We start from the raw sequence: 18,700 nt of genomic DNA, 5'->3' as shown, positions 1-18,700 counted from the left end.
CAGATTTACAGATGTTTAGTTTTTCGCTTATGTCATAGATATTTATTTTCCATCAAGGCAAACGATGAAGCAGAGAGTCACAGCGTTTGATATTCGGGTCCTCGTCAAGGAGATAGAGCACGCCATCAAGGGCCACCGTCTCCAGAACGTGTACAACCTGGTGACCAATCCTCGCTCGTTTCTTCTCAAGTTCAGCGTGCCCGACTCGAAGGCCAATCTGGTCGTAGAGAACGGCTTCAAGGTGTACCTGACGGAGTTCCAGCGCCCCACCGCGCCGGAGCCGTCCAGTTTTGTCGTCAAGCTCCGCAAACATCTAAAGTCTCGGCGATTGTCGAACATCAAGCAGGTCGGCCACGACAGAGTCGTGGTGCTGGAGTTTGGCGACGGTATGTACTACCTGGTGCTGGAGTTCTTTAGCGCGGGAAATATCATTCTGCTGGACTCTGACCGCAAGATCCTGTCTCTTTTCAGGCTTGTCGAGGAGCACGAAAACAACGATAGATACGCCGTCGGTGTCACGTACGGGATGTTCGACGGGTCGCTTTTCGAGGAGCACGGCCCGTCGGGGCCTCGTCTTTACACTGCGGCCGAGATATATGACTGGGCGACGTCTGCGTCCGAAAACTCATCCAAGGTGCCGTCGGTCGCCAAGCTGGTATTCCTGAACGCGGCGTATTTGTCGTCTGACCTGATCCAGATCCAGCTCTCGAAAAACGGAGTAGATCCGGCTTCCAGCAGCGCCAAAATTGTGCAGGACGAGGAGCTGCTCGCCAAAGTGGCTGTCGCTGTCAACTCGTGCGAACAGGAGTTCCACAGACTGACAAACCTGCCGGCGGGCGAGCTTTCCGGCTACATCGTAGGCAAGCATAATCCGTTTTTCAAGCCGGAGGAGGACGCTTCGTACGAGAACCTCGAGTACGTTTACGACGAGTTCCATCCGTTCGAGCCTGTGCACAAAAGAATGGAGAACACAAGGGTAGAGGAAGTGAAGGGCTACAACCGAACGCTGGACAAGTTCTTCAGCACTCTGGAGTCGTCCAAGGCTGTGCTCAAAATTCAGCAGCAGCAGGCAAATGCTGCCAAGCGGTTGCAGACCGTGAAGAACGAACACATGACTAAATTACAGCGCTTGGAGGAGCAGCAGGCGGTCAATTACAGGAAGGGAGAGCTGATCACGCTGCATAGTGTGCAAATCGAGCAATGCAAACAGAGCATCCAGGCCTTGCTCGACCAGCAGATGGACTGGACCAACATAGAGAAGCTGGTGGCCATGGAGCAGAAGAGACGCAACCCGATCGCCAACATGATCAAGCTGCCGCTGAACCTGGCGCAAAACGAGATAACTGTTCTTCTGCCGGATGTCGAGGAGCAGAGTGATAGCGATAGCGATAGTGAGAGCGAGGAGACGCAAAAACGCGGGCCGGTAGCCGTTGCCATCGACTTGTCGCTGTCGGCGTACGCCAATGCTACGAGATATTTTGACGCCATGAGAGCGGCCGTGGATAAGCAGAACAAGACCAAAAACAGCGCCTCCATCGCCATAAAAAATACAGAAAGAACCATCGAGCAGGATCTCAAGCGCATGCAGAAAAAAGCGCAGGAGCCCAGCGGCTTGAAGCAGATCCGGGCAAAGTTCTGGTTCGAGAAGTTCTGGTGGTTCATCACCAGCGACAACCATCTGTGCATTGCTGGGCGCGACGATACCCAGGTCGACCTTATTTATTACCGATACTTCGATAAAAACAACGACGTTCTGGTGTCGAACGACCTGGATGGCCTGAAGGTCGTTGTGAAGAATCCGTTCAAAAACAAGGACATTCCGCCAAGCACGCTGCTTCAAGCCGGGATCTTTTCGCTGTCGGCCTCCAAAGCCTGGGACAATAAAATGGTGACCAGTCCTTGGATGGTGAAGGGGTCCCAGGTGTCGAAAAAAGATTTTGACGGAAGCATTGTTCCCGCCGGAATGCTCAACATTCAGGGCGAGAAGACGTTTCTGCCACCGTGCCAGCTCGTAATGGGTTTTGGACTATTGTGGCTCGGAGATGAAGAGACTACTAGGAAATACCGCGATCTCGCGAAATCCAGGATCCAGGAAGTTGGTCTCGAGGTAGCTCAACACGACGACAGTGTGGATCTGAAAATTCAGGAACTGACTGCCATGCTTGAGAAGCTAGGAGGTGTGGAAGAGGAAGACGCGGAAGTTAAGGATGAAGAGACAGCAGTTCCGGCAGAGTCGTCTGAAACTGAGGAACCTGCTAGCTCTACAGAGATCACGATCAACACGACCGTCAGAGGGAAAAAAAGCAAACTGAAGAAGATCAAACAGAAATACAAGGACCAGGACGAAGAGGAAAGACGTCTGAGGATGGAGGCTTTGGGAACACTGAAGCAGAAGAGAGATCAGCCTGAGAAGTCGGAGCCGCAACCAGAAAACAAAGGCTCGGACAGAAAGACACGCAAGAAGCAGCAGGACATCCGGCTGCTAAAGAAGCTGGTTAGCGAGCTGGAGGAGTCGGCGGAGGAGTCGGACGCCACGCCGTACAATGAGATCATTTCGGGGCTCATTCCTTCTCCCAAAGAGTCGGATAGCATTGTGAACTGTATCCTGGTGTTTGCGCCCTACAACGCATTATCAAAGTACACGTACAAAGTGAAGGTGCAGCCGGGTCCGCTGAAGAAAGGTAAGGCATTGTCCGAAGCCGTCAGAGCCTTCCAGTTGCAAACGCAGTCGCTGAAAAAAGACAATGCTCCCTGGGCAGACTCGAAAAACCTGATTGAGCATATTAACCAGCAGGACGCGCTGCTGACAATCACGGCGTCGAAACTGAAGCTTGCAGGAGCAGCGGCTGACAAGGGCAAGACCTCGGCCAGGAAGTCAAAGAAGTAGATAGCTCAATTCATTACTCTAGAAACCTTGTTGTAAGCGGTCGGAAATGTTCTTTCTGGCAAAGTTGAAAGCATTGAGCAGGCCCTTTTCGGAGAGATCAATTTTGATGTTGGCCACGTCCTCGGTAGGAGGCTTGGACACTCGGGATGCAATAACACTCGGATCGGTCTCCAGCACGATTCCGTCGTCCACAGTTTCGTCAATTGCCAGGATCGTCATGTCGTAGTTCTCTTGTATGGATTTTTTATCGATTTGGTTTCTCAGAATGATCTCCAGGGCGCCCACCAGTCCTTGCAGCACGTTGTACATCAAAGTCTCGTTCTGGTTCAGATCGCCAACCATATAAATAATCACGTCTGAAAATTCTCTATACACTACCACCTTGTTCTCGAAGAGTATGATGTCGGCGTTTTGCTTGTATGTCTTGCCGAAAAGATTGCTCTCGAAGATGAACTGTTTTTTTTCGTTAGTGGCCAGCTCGTCGGTGGCCTGGCCGTGCGGCGGATGGTAGTACTTGGCAAAAAGGCGCTTGCCAGTATTTTCCAGTACAATAACGGCCTGTATCGAATAGAGAGAAACGTCAAATGGCATTGCGACGTAAAATCGTTTTTCTTGTAAGGACGTGTTCTTGTCGCTCGAAAAATAAAAACCTGGTAGCCTGCCCTTCGCACCCCTCGCACCTTTAGGGATCCTTTATTTTTAATCGATGCCTAGATTTTTCCTCCCTCTTTTGTTTAGTTATTCTTACAAGGTCAACTTTCGGAAGATTTCGCATACCTGAGTGAGGACATTGTGTGGTACATAGCTTCCGCTAAGATCGTCTGAAATGTCTTACAACAGGCAACTGAAGCTGATCTCTGATGGGTCCTCAAGTGAGGAAGACGATGACGATCTGCTCAACTACACTTATGGGCGGGCCAGAGCGTATAGGTCTAACGCCTATGATCTGAGAGACGATACCGATGAGGAGAGGAGCACCGGAAACTGTAAGCATTTCCCTTCCGACCCAACCCGCCGAAACTCGATACTAACGTGAATTCCCATAGCGCCAAATAAAAGACAACCTTCCACAGGCACCGAATCGCTGAACTTGAATTCTCCGTTGAGCGAGAAAACTACCCAGCCTTTTAGTGCTATCAAAACACCCTACCTAAATACTAGCAGATGGAACAACATCGATAGACTGGGTGATGTTTTCGGAGTCAAAAGCTTTGCTCAGGCTGAAAATCCGGGTGAGACCCTGGCAGAGAGAGGTCTCACAGACCTCTACGAAAACTATTACGACCCGTATCCTTCTTGGGCACCTGATAATGAGGTTCCTATTACAAAACAGCGCATTGAGTCCATCTTCATTCATTTATCTCGAATCTTCGGGTTCCAGCACGACAATACCAAGAACATGTACGATTACTTGATGCGCATGCTAGACTCTAGAGCAGCAAGAATGGGACATGCAACCGCCCTCCGAACGTTGCATGCTGATTATATCGGTGGACTAAATGCTAACTACAGAAAATGGTACTTTGGCTCACAGATGGATATCGACGACACCATAGGCTTTGCAAATCAGAAATCCAAGAACTTCAACTACTCTTTGGATGACTCGCAATTGAGATGGTCTCAAACTATGAACTCGTTCCTTCCTGAGGATTGCGTTATTCAGCTAGCCCTTTATCTTCTCTGTTGGGGTGAAGCAAATAACATTAGGTTCATGCCCGAATGCCTCTGCTTTATTTTCAAATGTTGTGCTGATATCTTCTACTCCTTAGAATTCACAAAGGAGATACAACCCATCACAAATAGTTTCTTGGATCATGCTATTACTCCACTATACAACTACTATCGCGATCAGCTATACGAGAAGATTGGAGATAAATGGATCTTGCGTGACAAAGATCACGCTAAGATCATAGGATACGACGACATAAATCAACTCTTTTGGTACCGCAAAGGCCTTGAGAAAATACGGCTGGACAGTAAGGAAAAACTCATGGATTTCCTGCCCTGTGAAAGATTCCTCTACTTGAATAGAATTGTGTGGAAAAAGGCATTTCAGAAAACATATCAAGAACATAGAACCTGGGCTCACATTCTGGTCAACTTCAACAGAATCTGGAACATCCATATTGGTGTCTTCTGGTATTACACCGGTTTCAACTCGTACACTTTCTACACGGAAGACTACAACCTTTCAAGAGATAATCAACCGAGCGTGTCTGCAACTTTATCTGCATTGTCTTTAGCAGGATGTGTCGTCTCGCTAATAAATTTGATGTCTTTGCTAGGAGAAGCAATCTTCGTCCCAAGGTACTGGATAGGTGCACAATCAGTGTTTTGGAGACTCCTTCTAACTTGCACGTTTTTTGCGGTCAACCTGTGTCCGTCACTCTACATCTTTCTGGGGTCTGATTTTTCTGCTGATAGTCCGATCACTTTGACTATTTCGATCAGTCAGTTTCTCTTTTCCATCTTCATCGTCATATATCAATCTGTTGTACCCTTGTCTTCTTTGGCCGGTAATGTCAGGTCTGAGAAACAGAGACATCATCTTCCCGCAAAATACTTCACTGACTCCTTCCATGAGCTAAAAGGTAAGAATTTACTAGCTTCATACGGGCTATGGGCTGGAGTCTTGACCTCCAAGTTTGTTGAATCATATTTCTTCTTAACTCTGAGCTTGAGAGATCCCGTTCGTGAGTTAAGTGTGATGAAGCTGAATAGATGTGTCGGTGAGCAATACTTTGGCTCCTATTTGTGTGAAAGGCAAGCATCCATCATTCTTGTGCTGATGATCCTTACAGATCTACTCTTGTTTTTCCTTGATACTTACCTCTGGTACATTGTCTGGAATGTCGCGTTCTCCGTATGTCGCTCGTTCTACTGCGGTGTATCAATATGGACGCCCTGGAGAAACATGTTTGTTCGTCTTCCAAAACGCATTGCATCCAAGATTCTTTCCCAACAGAGTATCTCCGCTAGTAATGTTTCGAAACGTAAAGCGATGGTCTGTCAAATATGGAATTCTATTGTCGTGTCAATGTACAGAGAGCATTTGCTATCTATCGACCACCTTCAAAATCTCATTTATCAGCAAGCAACCACCACTGATGGACACGTTCTATTGACTGAGCCAAGGTTTTTCATGGAGCAAGAAGACGGAGAGAGCCCACACAAGAAAGAAGAAGTTCTCGATCCAAACTCAGAGGCAAGCAGAAGATTGACTTTTTTTGCACATTCTCTTTCCACTCCTATTCCCAAACCATTACCGATAGATCAGATGCCAACCTTTTCGGTTCTCATCCCTCATCACTCCGAGAAAATCACACTGTCTTTACAAGAGATCATTAAAAAAGAAGATGAGTATTCGAACGTTACTCTTTTGGAGTACTTGAAACAGCTTTATCCTCTTGAATGGCATAATTTTGTGAGAGACACTAAACTGCTGGCCAAAGAATCAGAAGTCAACACAGGTAACACATCAGCTGATGCGAACAATGACTTGGCATTTTATTCCGTTGGTTTCAAGGCTGCTACCCCCGAGTATATTCTGCGAACACGTGTTTGGGCTTCCTTGAGGTCTCAAACACTCTATCGTACTGTATCAGGGTTCATGAATTATTCACGGGCATTGAAGCTATTGTATGCTGCCGAAAACTTGGACACGCCTACCGAGGAGCAGAAAATGGAAGAGGCAAGTGTTGTCTCACAGCGCAAATTCAGAATCGTGGTGTCGCTGCAAAAATTGAAAGACTTCAATGCCGAGCAAGATGAATGTAAAGAATTCTTGTTGAGAACTTATCCTGAACTGCAAATTGCGTATATTGATTATGAGCTCGATCCTGAAACAAATGAGTTGAACTATTACTCGACTTTGATCGATGGAAGCTGTGATATCCTTGAGAATGGGGCAAGAAAGCCAAAGTACCGAATTAGACTATCTGGAAACCCCATTCTCGGTGACGGAAAGTCAGATAACCAAAATCACTCTCTGATATTCTGCAGAGGAGAATACCTCCAACTAATTGACGCCAATCAGGATAATTATTTGGAAGAGTGCATTAAGATCAGAAGTATTCTTGCTGAATTTGAGGAGCTTACTCCACCAGTGGATCCCTATCTCGAGCCCACCGAGAATCTTAGCGGAAGCCTTTTGTTTCCAAAGAACCCTGTTGCAATCATTGGAACGAGAGAGTACATTTTCTCAGAAAACATTGGAGTTCTCGGCGATGTGGCAGCAGGTAAGGAACAAACTTTTGGAACCCTGTTTGCCCGGACACTGGCTTATGTCGGAGGAAAGCTCCATTATGGGCACCCTGACTTTTTGAACTCTATCTTCATGACCACGAGAGGCGGTGTCTCCAAGTCACAAAAAGGACTGCATCTGAACGAAGACATTTATGCTGGCATGAATGCTCTACTGCGAGGAGGACGAATTAAGCATTGTGAATATTTTCAATGTGGAAAAGGAAGAGATCTTGGATTTGGATCAATTCTCAACTTTACAACTAAGATTGGAGCAGGAATGGGAGAACAAATGTTATCACGTGAATACTTCTATCTGGGAACTCAGTTGCCATTGGATCGATTCCTTTCATTCTATTATGCACATCCGGGGTTTCACTTGAACAACGTGTTTATTCTACTTTCTTTGAAAATGTTCATGTTGTTCTGCATCAATTTGGCAGCATTGACAAATGACTCCATCATCTGTGAGTACGATAAAGACAGACCTATTACAGATCTGAGATTACCTGCAGGGTGTGTCAGTCTAATCCCTGTCATTGCATGGGTGCAAAGATGTATCTTGTCGATCTTCATAGTCTTTTCCATTTCCTTTCTTCCTCTATGTGTTCAGGAGCTGACAGAGAGAGGAATATGGAAATGCTTTACTCGGATTTCACGCCATTTTGCATCAATGTCTCCTTTCTTTGAGGTCTTTGTGTGCAGAATATATGCTCAATCGCTTGTCAATGATCTTGCAATTGGGGGTGCAAAGTATATTGCGACAGGAAGAGGGTTTTCTACCATAAGGGTTTCGTTCTCGGTTCTTTACAGCAGGTTCTGTTTCGAGAGTCTTTATTTTGCCTCTACCATGTTCTTGATGCTCCTTTATTGTTCACTGGTCATGTGGAACGTCGCCCTGCTGTATTTCTGGTGTACTGCAATTGCTCTGTTCTTGTCGCCATTCCTTTTCAATCCGAACCAGTTCCAATTCACCGAGTTTTTTGTTGATTACAAGAACTTTTTGACGTGGTTAACCAGCGGTAACTCCTTTTATAAAAAAGACTCCTGGGTGACACATGTCAGGAGTTCAAGAATGCAACTTACAGGTGCGAAAAGAAAAAAGCTGGGTAAAGGCAACGATAACCTCGAATCAGATTTCAAGCGTCCGTCTTTCTTGGCGGCATTGATAACCCAAGTGGGCTCTCGTCTGCTGGTTGCCGTGATTGTTATCGTGGCTTACTTGTTTGCAAATGCGCAAAATGAAGACATAAGTGGTCCCCCCTCGAACTCGATTCTAAGACTCGCTGTCATCACCTTGGGCCCAATAGTGGTCAACGTGGGAATTCTATTGACCTTGTTTCCTATTTCGGCGATTTTGGGGCCCTTGTTGAGCCACATGTTCAAAAGATTCCCTGACTTCATAGCCAACATAGCCCATATCCTTGCATGTGTGAATCATTTTGCTTTTTTTGAGTTCATGTTGCTTTGTCAAAATTGGGATATCTCCAAATCGATTTTGGGAATCTGCGCTTCGTTCCTTTTGCAGAGCGTTATCTTTAAGCTTCTAACTATTTTGTTCTTGAGCCGTGAATTCAAACATGATAAGTCCAATCGCTCGTGGTGGTCTGGAAAATGGTTGACGTCTGGCCTAGGTTGCCACACTTTAACCCAGCCCGGAAGAGAGTTTATTTGCAAGATTATTGAGCTTTCCGTTTTTGCATGCGATCTCGTTACCTCTCACTTCATCTTGGTATGCTTGTTCCCATTCTTGTTCGTCCCGTATATCGATAGTTGTCACTCTTATCTCCTGCTGTGGTTGAAGCCTCGAAATCAGATTAGAAGACCAGTCTTTTCACCAGGAAAGCGCAGGGCGCGAACAAAAATCACGGTTGCATATTTTGTGCTTTTGGTATTTATTCTGGTGGTATTTGTTCTCTTATTTGCGAGCCCAATAATACTGGCCAGAACGTACAGAATTGACTTCGACGACTATCTGCCAGAGATCATCGGCGTTCTTTTGCAGCCTGAGGAATTAATCAACAAAAGGAAAGGAATGAAGAACTATTCATCTCCGAAGAAGCACAGCTAAATCTTGTCTGAGCATACTATATTTCTGTTTATTTTAATCTAGGTCCAAATTGATCTTAAATTTTTAGCCGTTTTTGCCCTGAGCAAGTCAAACAGCCTGTCAACCTGCGATGTAGAAATGAACATTGAGGCAATTGAGAATCGTGGCGTCTTCACAAAGGCTTCTAGATGTGTAACAATGTTGTTTAATAATCGAGTGTCTGGCGATTCAAGGTACTTTGTTGCGGCTTCCACATAAAACTTTAGGAAACTCGAGTCTAGTCCTGATTTCTCAAACAAGCCCGTATAGACCGAGCTGTTTATTTGTAGCACGTATTCATAATATTGTTCTCTCTCACCCGACTGTTTTTTTGAAAGCTCAGAAAGGAATAATGCAGTTGGATAGCGAGGAAATCGTTCCGGTTCCGATATTGGTGGGATATCAGATTCTTCCAATTTGAATGCTCTCTTTTTTGGCAAGTACTTTGGGGGAAGCGCGTCTGTGACTTGTACTGGAATTTCTATCCAGTCTGCATCTAATTCTTTGATTTTAATTTCCAGACTTTGCAAATCCTGCCTCAATGTTTGATTGCTTGGATCAAGCTGGAGGGCTTTTTCTAGTGAATCTTTGGCTTCTGAATACATGACTAACTCTTGCAGGGCTATTGACCTTCTCCACAATAGTTTGGTCCTAGTCTTGTCGTCGGGTTCAGTAGAAGAGAGTGCCTGATTACAAGTAGCCAAAGTGCCGTGCCAGTCTTTCATTTTGATATAAGCCATTGCCTTGTTAGAGTAGAGAACTGCATTTCCCGGGTCCATCATAATGGCCTCGTTATAGATCCTGGCGGAATCTCTGTAATTTCCAGCCTTAAATGCCTGATTTCCCTGGTTCTTCAATTCTTCTACGCTCATGTTTTAGAGCTAACAAATTTTAAATAATATATCCATTCGATGATTTCTCAAGAGCTGAAGGATGAACTGGACGCCTTGGACGCCATTTTTCCTGGATGCTATGACTTCATAAGCGAGCAGGTGTATCGCTTCCGAATACCAAAGTATGACTACATTAGCATTCGCATCAGATTTCCAGAGAACTACCCGGAAGAAATACCTAACATCTTAAACGTCAAATGTGACAAAAGGGGATTTGATGAGAAGCACGTGGCTCAGCTTTTGCAAGAAGTGCTTGAGTCTATCTTTGAACCTGGAGTTGTGTGCATCTTTGACTTCTTTACTGAGTGTGATGCGATTTTATATTCCGGGGACGACGAAGAACAAGAGGATGTGGACGTCAATGTGGAAATATCTACTTTTGAACGTAACCAGGAAGCGGAAGACGAATCCGAAGCCATTGACGAATACGCTGTTGACTATACATACAATGAGGAGAAGGAACGAGCCAACGCCAAAACAGGACAGGAAAACCAGCCCAAGACGTTAGAGCCTTTGGCCAATTGGTCTATCTCGGAAGCTATTAGCGATAGAAAATCAACATTTGTCGGTTTCGCGCGTTCGGTAGAGTCCGTTGAAAAAGCCATTGAGTACCTAGAGCTGCTGAAGCAGGATCGCAAAGTGGCCAAAGCGAACCATAATATGACGGCGTGGAGAATCAGAGACCCAGAAACGGGAGCACAGTATCAGGACTGCGACGATGACGGAGAAACGGCAGCAGGTGGGCGGCTTCTGCATCTTCTATCCATCATGGACGTCTGGAATGTGATGGTGGTCGTTTCAAGATGGTTCGGAGGTGTCCATATTGGCCCCGACAGATTCAAACATATTAATGCGTGTGCCAGAGATGCAATAGTGAAGGGCGGATTTGAGATAGCGGACGCTAAAAAGAAGAAGAAAAAGAAGAAATAGACCAGCTTCTAATTCTTTCTCTTTTTCGTGGGGAAGTCGTCATCGTCTTGCTCTTTGCGTTTCACAAAACTGCTATTAGCTCGCAATGCTGCGAGTCCTACTTTAGGCTCTGTCTTCGGCTCGTCAGGCTCTGCTTCGCTCTGCGCTGGCTCCGGAGCATTGTTGCGCCTTCCGGATACTTTTACAAGATCCACCATTTGATAGACTTGTGTATAACCGATTCTGCGTATCTTGTTTTTGCGCGCTTTGCTTTTCTGACGGATAATGTCAGCGACTGGCAGTTTCCACTCACTCAAATCCGTGAGTTTTTGGCTGGTCTGAACTTCTTCCTGCTTAGCCACTGCGTCATCGGCCACACGCATGAATTTCATGTTCTTCACCCGCGCAGACAAAGACATGATGGATGTATTTAGATGGTAATTTTTTGTATTATTTTTCAGATTTTTTTTTTTTTTGGCTGGCAGTGCACAAAAAAATTTTAGGGCCAATAATCTACTATACCTGTTCATCATGAAGTCTGATTTCAGATTCTCAAACCTGCTGGGAACTGTCTACCGACAAGGAAACATTATCTACAACGAAGAAGGTACGTTGCTGCTTTCTCCTGTGGGAAATAGAGTTTCCGTGTTTGATCTAGTGAATAATAAATCCTTCACTCTGGACTACGAACATCGCAAGAACATCGCCTGCATTGCTCTGAACAGGCAAGGAACGCTACTTCTCTCCGTTGATGTTGACGGGAGAGCCATTCTTGTTAATTTCAAGGCCCGCACGGTCTTACATCACTTCAATTTCAAAGAAAGAGTCCACGATCTTCAATTTTCACCTAGCGGTACGCATTTCGCTCTGGCAGCCGGCAGGTTCGTCCAGGTGTGGAAAACTCCAGACGTTGCTGAAGATCGCCAGTTTGCGCCCTTTGTACGCCATAGAGTGTATGCTGGACACTACTCAGACATCACGTCTATTTCTTGGTCTGGAGACTCCAGATACATTTTGTCGACCAGTAAGGATCTGACAAGCAGGATTTTTTCGTTACACAGCGAGGATAGAGACGTCAAAATGACCTTGGCGGGACACAGAGATTATGTTATGAAGGCATTTTTTGACAAGGACCAGGAGATAATATACACTATATCGAAAGACGGAGCTCTTTTCAGATGGGAGTACACAGAAAGACCCGGAGAGGAGGAAATGGTTGAGGATCAAAAGCACATGAGCTGGAGAATCATCTCAAAACACTTTTTTTTCTCGGAACACAACGTCAAATGCGCCACGTTCCATGCTCCAACCAACTTGCTCATTGTTGGCTTTTCCAACGGAGAGTTCCGCTTATACGATCTGCCTAGTTTCACGATGCTCCAGCAGCTGTCGATGGGGTTCAATGCTGTGAACACTGTTGCCATCAATTCGACGGGAGAGTGGGTTGCTTTTGGGTCTAAGAAGCTCGGACAGCTGCTCGTGTACGAATGGCAGTCAGAGTCGTATATTCTTAAACAGCAGGGACATTTTGACGCAATGAACTGTCTTGCCTATTCGCCGGATGGCAGCCGAATTGTCACCGCTTCAGACGACGGAAAAATCAAGATCTGGGATGTTGTTTCCGGTTTTTGTCTGGCCACCTTCGAGGAGCACACTTCCGCTGTGACCCAGGTTGTTTTTGCGAAAAAGGGCCAGGTGATGTTTTCCTCGTCTTTGGACGGTACGGTCAGAGCATGGGATCTCATTAGATATAGAAATTTCCGTGTGTTCACGTCCACCACCAGAATGCAGTTCAGCTGTCTTGCTGTTGATCCGAGTGGAGAAATCGTTTGCGCGGGCTCTCTCGATGAGTTCAGCATCCAGGTCTGGTCTGTGCAGACCGCACAGCTACTTGATCAACTTGCTGGCCACGAAGGCCCGGTGTCGTGCCTAAGCTTTGGCAGCGAGGGCTCCCCGTTGCTTGCCAGTGCGTCGTGGGACAAAACCATTAGGATCTGGGACATATTCAGCAGAACTCAGACAAGCGAGCCTTTTGATGTGCTCCACGAGTGTCTGTCGTTAGCCATGCGGCCAGATTCCAAAGAAGTCGCTGCCTCCACGCTTGACGGACAAATCACGTTCTGGGACGTGCAGCAGGGAAAGCAGGTGAGACAAATTGACGGAAAAAATCACATAATAGCAGGCCGGTACGTGGAAGACCGGTTTGTTGCTGCGAAGTCGGCGAGAGGCAAATACTTCTCCACCATCGCCTACAGTTTTGACGGACTGTCTATGGTGGCTGCAGGAAACAACAACTCGATATGTCTCTATGATCTCCCCAACGAGGTGCTTCTCAAACGGTTCACCGTGTCGCAGAATATGCAGCTGAACGGAACTTTGCAGTTTTTGAACTCAAAGAACATGACTGACGGTGGTCCACTTGAGCTCATCGACGACGACGGAGAACTATCGGATTTGGAGGAAAGAAGACGGAACGATTTCTCGTTGCCGGGGTCCAATAGAGGAGATCCGTCAGCAAGAGCCACGCGGCCGGAGATCCGGGTCACCAGTGTGCAGTTCTCTCCAACAGCCAACGCTTTTGCCTGTGCTTCCACCGAGGGGCTTCTGATCTACAGCGTGGACGACAGTCTGGTGTTTGATCCGTTTGACTTGGACGTCGATGTGACTCCAGAAGCTACATTGGCCGTGTTGAAGGACGGCGAATATATGACTGCTCTCGTGATGGCGTTCAGACTGAACGAGACGTATTTAATTCACAAGGTTTACGAAGCCATCAAGATTAGCGACGTGCCGCTCGTTGTGCGAGACTTGCCCTTGGTCTACGTGGAGAAACTGTTTTCGTTCATTGGCTCGATCCTTATGGAAAGCGCGCACATTGAATTTAATCTGGTGTGGATTGCAACCATTTTACGGGTGCATGGAAAATATATCACAAAGAACAGACACCAATTTGCGAGCTCGATGCGTTTGGTTCAAAGGTTCCTAAACAGGGTGGCCAAGGACGTGGTCAGTGCCGGCATCAGATCCGAGCAGTTCTATCTTTACCTCAGTGCAGACAAGGAAAAGCCCGCCATGCAGATTGATGGAAGCGAAAACGGCGGAGCTCCGGAGAGCACATCTGACTCGGAGTCTGACCAGGAGTCCGACCAGGGGAGGATGAGCGATATAGAGGACGATGGTTGGTTTGGCCCTGGACAGCAAAAAGAGCTTTCCCTACGGTTTGATGGCTCAGGTGATGAAGATATATAATTATAGCATTTAATGGAATTTCTCCGCGAATTTTTTTTCTTTTACTTGCTAGCTTCCCGTTTTTTCCCCAGTCTCAGAGCCCGGTAATACTGCAGCCCCATTACCACTAATAGTCAACATGACGCGACAAAGCAGTCTCACGGTTTTGTCGGAAATTATTGAATTGCAGAATTCTCCCAAACCACTCCCAGAAATAGAGCCCCAAATTAAGGAATGCTTATCCAAGTTTTCGTTCTTGCTGGTCCTGACCTCTAATGACGCCACTGAAAGGCAAATGCTCGCCAACTCGCTTTCGATATGGACCAAGATCAATGAGGCCATACAGGTGTACATGGAAAACACCCGCAAGGACCCGCAAACCACGAGAACGCCGCTGGTATGTTATCGCACACGACTTATCAGGGGTGTGATTCTTTTCGCTAGGAACCTGATTGTCGGGCTGCGGAGCCTGCTTCTGTACAGTGATGCCGAGCGCGCGGACTTCTACTCCCGTATGGGGCTCAGAAACAAGGACATCTCTGGAGATTTGCTGATAGAGTCTCTCTATGTCAATCACAGCAACAACATCATACCACTGTGTCTCACGTTTCTGGACATAATCAAAGAGCTCGAGGAGAGCGGCTGTCCTGAGTTTGTTGACGTCTACTACAATGCAATGGTAGCCTGTTTTGAGTATCTTAGCAACATCACCAACATCAGCGCAGAGCTTAAGAAAAGCGTGACTCCGGACTACAATGCTGACGCGCTTCTGGACTTTCTGGCAGCGCTGCCCAATTATTGGGACGTCTTTGCCAGACTGGACATTATCGAGACTAACCTGTTGCTCTGTGTGTTTGTCTACTTCAGAAACCTATTCAGCGATGACGAGCTGCTTTCGAGAATTTTTCATGACCATCCGCTGGCCATTGTAAATCTCGTGGGCACCTGCCTTTTGAGACTCATGCCGTCTGTGCGCAACAATGAGAAGTTTACTGAAAAGCAGCTCGAACAGCTGGAGATTGTCTCTCTCAGCATGTATGTGAACATGGTCTCACACGAAGGACTGGGGACTTTCCTCATAGAGGCGGCCAAGTCTGGAAACGACGAACAAACAATTGTGGAGTTACTCCGAATGTTTCAAATAATACTCACCAGTAAAGAGAATGGCTGGGACAAGCTCAAGCTGGTGAACATCGTGGCTTGGCTTATGGACTACTTCAAATTCGCAGCCAAGGAAGCTGGTGCACTTCTTGAGAAGAAAGAACTGGACGACGACGAGAAGGAAAGATTGAGCCGTCTCCACCTGCAGGTCATATCAGTGCTGGACAGTCTTTCGAGTCTCACGCAATACGACGAAGTGCGCCAAATGCTCAACCATTACCACTTTCTATCAGATTTGATATCTTTTTTCAAAGTGGTGGAACGGAACACATTCAAGAAAAAGCTCAAAGAGGACTGCGCACCGCCACATACGAAACCCTTTCCTCAGGTCAAGCTGATTATTGTGGAGATCATCACCGCGCTGGTGTATGAGAACTTCGAAAACCAAGAATTTATGCGCGATGTTCATGGCCTGGAATTGATACTCAACAACTGTAATCTGGACGCTCATGAACCGTTTATTAAAGAGCGAGCTATTTTGTGCATTAAATACCTACTGCTGGACAACCCCCGCAACCAGGAGTTTGTTGCGAAGCTGGAAGCCAAGGGCACTTCCATCGATTCGAAAAACGAGGCGATCTTGGAACAGGCTGGTTTTGAGGTCAATATCGAGGATGGAAAAGTCAAGCTGAAGAAGACAGGAAGACTCACAGAGCTAGAGCAGTTTGCTTCCAGTTCGTAGTACTGTAATAAACAACTTGGCTGTGCGGCTCAGAATCTAAAATTTTCTAACTGATTTTACTTTTTGCACTGCAAGAGAATATATCATGGCAAAAGCACACTCGTCAGGTGTGGACATTTCGGGCGTGATCGGCCAAGGTAGCTCCAAAATTAAAAAGAAAATAAGAGATATTACTAGGCTTCTCAAGCGAGACAACCTGGCCTCAAACGTGCGGATTGAGAATGAAAGAGCTTTGGAAGCACTGAAATCAGAACTTGCTACTGTGCAAGCTAATCTCAAAGCGAAAAAGCTTGCGCAGAGATACCACAAGGTTCGCTTTTTCGAACGTAAGAAAGCAGTCCGCAGGTACAAAAGGGCACTCAAAGAGCTGAAGGAACTGGAAGCCCAAGATGGCGACCCTAAAGCCATTAAGAAAGAGATCAAAAAGCAAAAGAAGGTGGTTAGACATTGCGAAATCGATTTGGCCTACGTTCTGAATTTCCCAAAAACAGAAAAATACATTGCATTATATCCTACAAACACGAATACATCAGAGCTGTCCGAGAAAGCACTTAAAGGAATACAAAAAACAGAGGCCAAGAGAACAGAGTATCGCAAGAAATTTGGCGAGCTTTTGGACTCCGGAAAATTGGAGATCTCTTTGGAAGACGGAATCAAAATAATCAATAAGGAGACCATTGATTGGACATCCGAAAGATCGGAGACTGCTGTCGAACAGAAGCAAACCACCCAGGACGACGAGTTTTTCGACTAATCACATGTATAATAAGATCAATATACGCATCAAACATGTAGGATTTCCGCATCCAAGTACTTAATTTGCGAGTGGAATCTTGGGTCCAGTTCGTCCTTGGCAACCAGTCCAAGCTGGATAAGGTCACCCATAACCATTCCCACTTTTTCGAGCGAGTAGTGGAGATAGTCGAAGTTATCGTCGTTGTCGTCGCCAATTTCTTCAACAGCGGCCTCATCGTCCAAATCCATGTCTTCCTCAATGGTGACGCGGTAAACTTCACCATTTGGACCGGTCTCGTAAACTTCTTTCAAATGCACCGGCTTCTCGCCGGAAATGGAACCTTTGGTGATGACTCCCCAAAAGGCCCAGAAGATTGAATTGGCGGCTCTCCAGATAATTGTCTCATTGTATAATTCCACCACGCGGGCTGGTAGCTCGCTTTCCTTCAGGTTCACCACTGAAGACGACCCCTGAGTCAAAAATGTGGGCGTGGCAGAAGACCTGGATTGACCGGGTTGTGGAACAAGATTTGGAGTTGAAGATCCAGGAACATAATTAACGTAGGTGTTCAAAAAGTTTATTCTCTCTTCTCGAGTTGGATATCTGTGAACTCTGAGCTTGTGGCTATCGATAGCGTGGTAGTTGGCCATCCACTCAGAAAAATGATTGGTGATATCGTATGCAGGCAGATTCGGCCCAGCATACTCGAAATCAATGACGACAAGCTTTTTGTCATCTTTATAGTCCAAGTCGGTAACCAATGGCAGCGTTGTGTCTTCTGTAGAAAGTGACAGGGACGACGTTTTTTGAGCCAGTGATTCGTCGAGCGCCATAGATTCCACGTCCGAGTCGTCCTCATCGAACGATGGCTGGTTATACTTATTGTAGAAGAGCAGATTTCCGTACTGAGTGTCGTTGTGGCAGAATTTTAGCTTCTCATCAACATTTATTTGTCCGCCGTACTGGGAATAAAGCCACTCTTGGTATCTGGCAACAATTTGCTTGAAGTGCGCCCAAGTGCACATGAACACCTTTATCTGGTCGTCTTGTGTGGCACTAGTTTCCATCTCGTCCACCAAATGGGCCCATTTGCTGATTAAATTCCATACTTTTGGCCCCTGAAGTTTTTCGTCGGGTTCCAAGGGAACGCCATAATGCAGTTCTTTCATTCTTCTGGCAATCATTCGACTCACTTTCGGTTCTCTGATTTGCTCCTTGTTGAGGGTGATGGAATCGTTCAAGAATTCCTCGAACCTGCCGTTCGAGAAACAGCCCAAGAGCTTGGGGCCTATATTCCTTTGCGAGAGCCGTTGCAGGGTCAAGAGCTCGCTTTTTCTGTCAATGATGTTGTCGACATTGGCTCCATACAGTCTTAAAAGAAGCGGATAGAGGTTCTTGTAGGTCACCTTATAGACACAATTTGTTAATGCACCGCTAATACGGTGTAGCTCGAGATTTTGAAGAGAAGAGCCCGTCAGCGGGATTTTGCGCCATTTTGGTATTCGGAGGTTTTGTATCACAGCAAGAACGTCCTGCTTAAAATAGTCAAGAGGAAGAGTATTGTCAAGTGTGGCCTTACTCTCATAGAATTCGGGTTCGAGATGGGGGTCGTCAGCGAATGAGAAATCTGCAGAGAGCGGTCGCACCCTGGAATTAGAAGAAGACGACCGCCTGCGTCGCGGCTTTCTTGAAGTTGACCGTCTACGATGCACAGAGTTTGATGAGAGTTTTCTTGAGTATCTGGGTCTTTCCATTTTAAGAAATCATCAGGTAATTGCCAGGCAGGATACTAAGTACGTCAAAAAACTTGCTTGGAAAATAATCGTGCAAAATCGTCGCGTCGAATTTTACTCTCTATTGCATTTACACTGCC

The 18,700-nt window shown here is 46.3% G+C and overlaps 10 protein-coding genes across 10 annotated transcripts; 6 read left to right on the top strand and 4 right to left on the bottom strand.

Moving 5' to 3' along the window:
* Window positions 1–64: 64 nt before the first annotated feature.
* KL911_000063 (uncharacterized protein) lies at window positions 65–2,887 on the top strand (the record flags this gene model as incomplete). The annotated part of the gene is made up of 1 exon (XM_043200905.1): window positions 65–2,887. The coding sequence occupies one exon, from the start codon at window positions 65–67 to the stop codon at window positions 2,885–2,887; it is 2,823 nt and encodes a 940-aa protein (XP_043056756.1).
* An 18-nt stretch (window positions 2,888–2,905) lies between these two features.
* Window positions 2,906–3,678, bottom strand: KL911_000062 (uncharacterized protein; the record flags this gene model as incomplete). Its single annotated transcript, XM_043200894.1, has 2 exons — window positions 2,906–3,521; window positions 3,665–3,678. The coding sequence occupies 2 exons, from the start codon at window positions 3,676–3,678 to the stop codon at window positions 2,906–2,908; spliced, it is 630 nt and encodes a 209-aa protein (XP_043056755.1).
* Window positions 3,679–3,713: 35 nt separating this feature from the next.
* Window positions 3,714–9,200, top strand: KL911_000061 (uncharacterized protein; the record flags this gene model as incomplete). The annotated part of the gene is made up of 2 exons (XM_043200883.1): window positions 3,714–3,873; window positions 3,934–9,200. 2 exons carry the CDS (start codon window positions 3,714–3,716, stop codon window positions 9,198–9,200), a joined length of 5,427 nt encoding a protein of 1,808 aa, XP_043056754.1.
* Window positions 9,201–9,238: 38 nt separating this feature from the next.
* KL911_000060 (uncharacterized protein) lies at window positions 9,239–10,090 on the bottom strand (the record flags this gene model as incomplete). The annotated part of the gene is made up of 1 exon (XM_043200872.1): window positions 9,239–10,090. The coding sequence occupies one exon, from the start codon at window positions 10,088–10,090 to the stop codon at window positions 9,239–9,241; it is 852 nt and encodes a 283-aa protein (XP_043056753.1).
* A 39-nt stretch (window positions 10,091–10,129) lies between these two features.
* On the top strand, window positions 10,130–11,041 carry KL911_000059 (uncharacterized protein; the record flags this gene model as incomplete). Its single annotated transcript, XM_043200860.1, has 1 exon — window positions 10,130–11,041. The coding sequence occupies one exon, from the start codon at window positions 10,130–10,132 to the stop codon at window positions 11,039–11,041; it is 912 nt and encodes a 303-aa protein (XP_043056752.1).
* An 8-nt stretch (window positions 11,042–11,049) lies between these two features.
* KL911_000058 (uncharacterized protein) lies at window positions 11,050–11,403 on the bottom strand (the record flags this gene model as incomplete). Its single annotated transcript, XM_043200849.1, has 1 exon — window positions 11,050–11,403. One exon carries the CDS (start codon window positions 11,401–11,403, stop codon window positions 11,050–11,052), a length of 354 nt encoding a protein of 117 aa, XP_043056751.1.
* A 148-nt stretch (window positions 11,404–11,551) lies between these two features.
* On the top strand, window positions 11,552–14,269 carry KL911_000057 (uncharacterized protein; the record flags this gene model as incomplete). The annotated part of the gene is made up of 1 exon (XM_043200838.1): window positions 11,552–14,269. The coding sequence occupies one exon, from the start codon at window positions 11,552–11,554 to the stop codon at window positions 14,267–14,269; it is 2,718 nt and encodes a 905-aa protein (XP_043056750.1).
* Window positions 14,270–14,387: 118 nt separating this feature from the next.
* On the top strand, window positions 14,388–16,091 carry KL911_000056 (uncharacterized protein; the record flags this gene model as incomplete). Its single annotated transcript, XM_043200827.1, has 1 exon — window positions 14,388–16,091. One exon carries the CDS (start codon window positions 14,388–14,390, stop codon window positions 16,089–16,091), a length of 1,704 nt encoding a protein of 567 aa, XP_043056749.1.
* An 85-nt stretch (window positions 16,092–16,176) lies between these two features.
* On the top strand, window positions 16,177–16,845 carry KL911_000055 (uncharacterized protein; the record flags this gene model as incomplete). The annotated part of the gene is made up of 1 exon (XM_043200816.1): window positions 16,177–16,845. The coding sequence occupies one exon, from the start codon at window positions 16,177–16,179 to the stop codon at window positions 16,843–16,845; it is 669 nt and encodes a 222-aa protein (XP_043056748.1).
* Window positions 16,846–16,874: 29 nt separating this feature from the next.
* KL911_000054 (uncharacterized protein) lies at window positions 16,875–18,581 on the bottom strand (the record flags this gene model as incomplete). The annotated part of the gene is made up of 1 exon (XM_043200794.1): window positions 16,875–18,581. One exon carries the CDS (start codon window positions 18,579–18,581, stop codon window positions 16,875–16,877), a length of 1,707 nt encoding a protein of 568 aa, XP_043056747.1.
* Window positions 18,582–18,700: the final 119 nt, after the last annotated feature.

This window comes from Ogataea haglerorum (genome assembly GCF_019207285.1).
Source record: "Ogataea haglerorum isolate 81-453-3 chromosome Unknown 81-453-3_NODE_1_length_915391_cov_96.871712, whole genome shotgun sequence".
Classification (NCBI taxonomy): domain Eukaryota; kingdom Fungi; phylum Ascomycota; class Pichiomycetes; order Pichiales; family Pichiaceae; genus Ogataea; species Ogataea haglerorum.
Note: the sequence above shows the minus strand (reverse complement) of the source record. Positions and strands in the feature narration are given on the sequence as shown.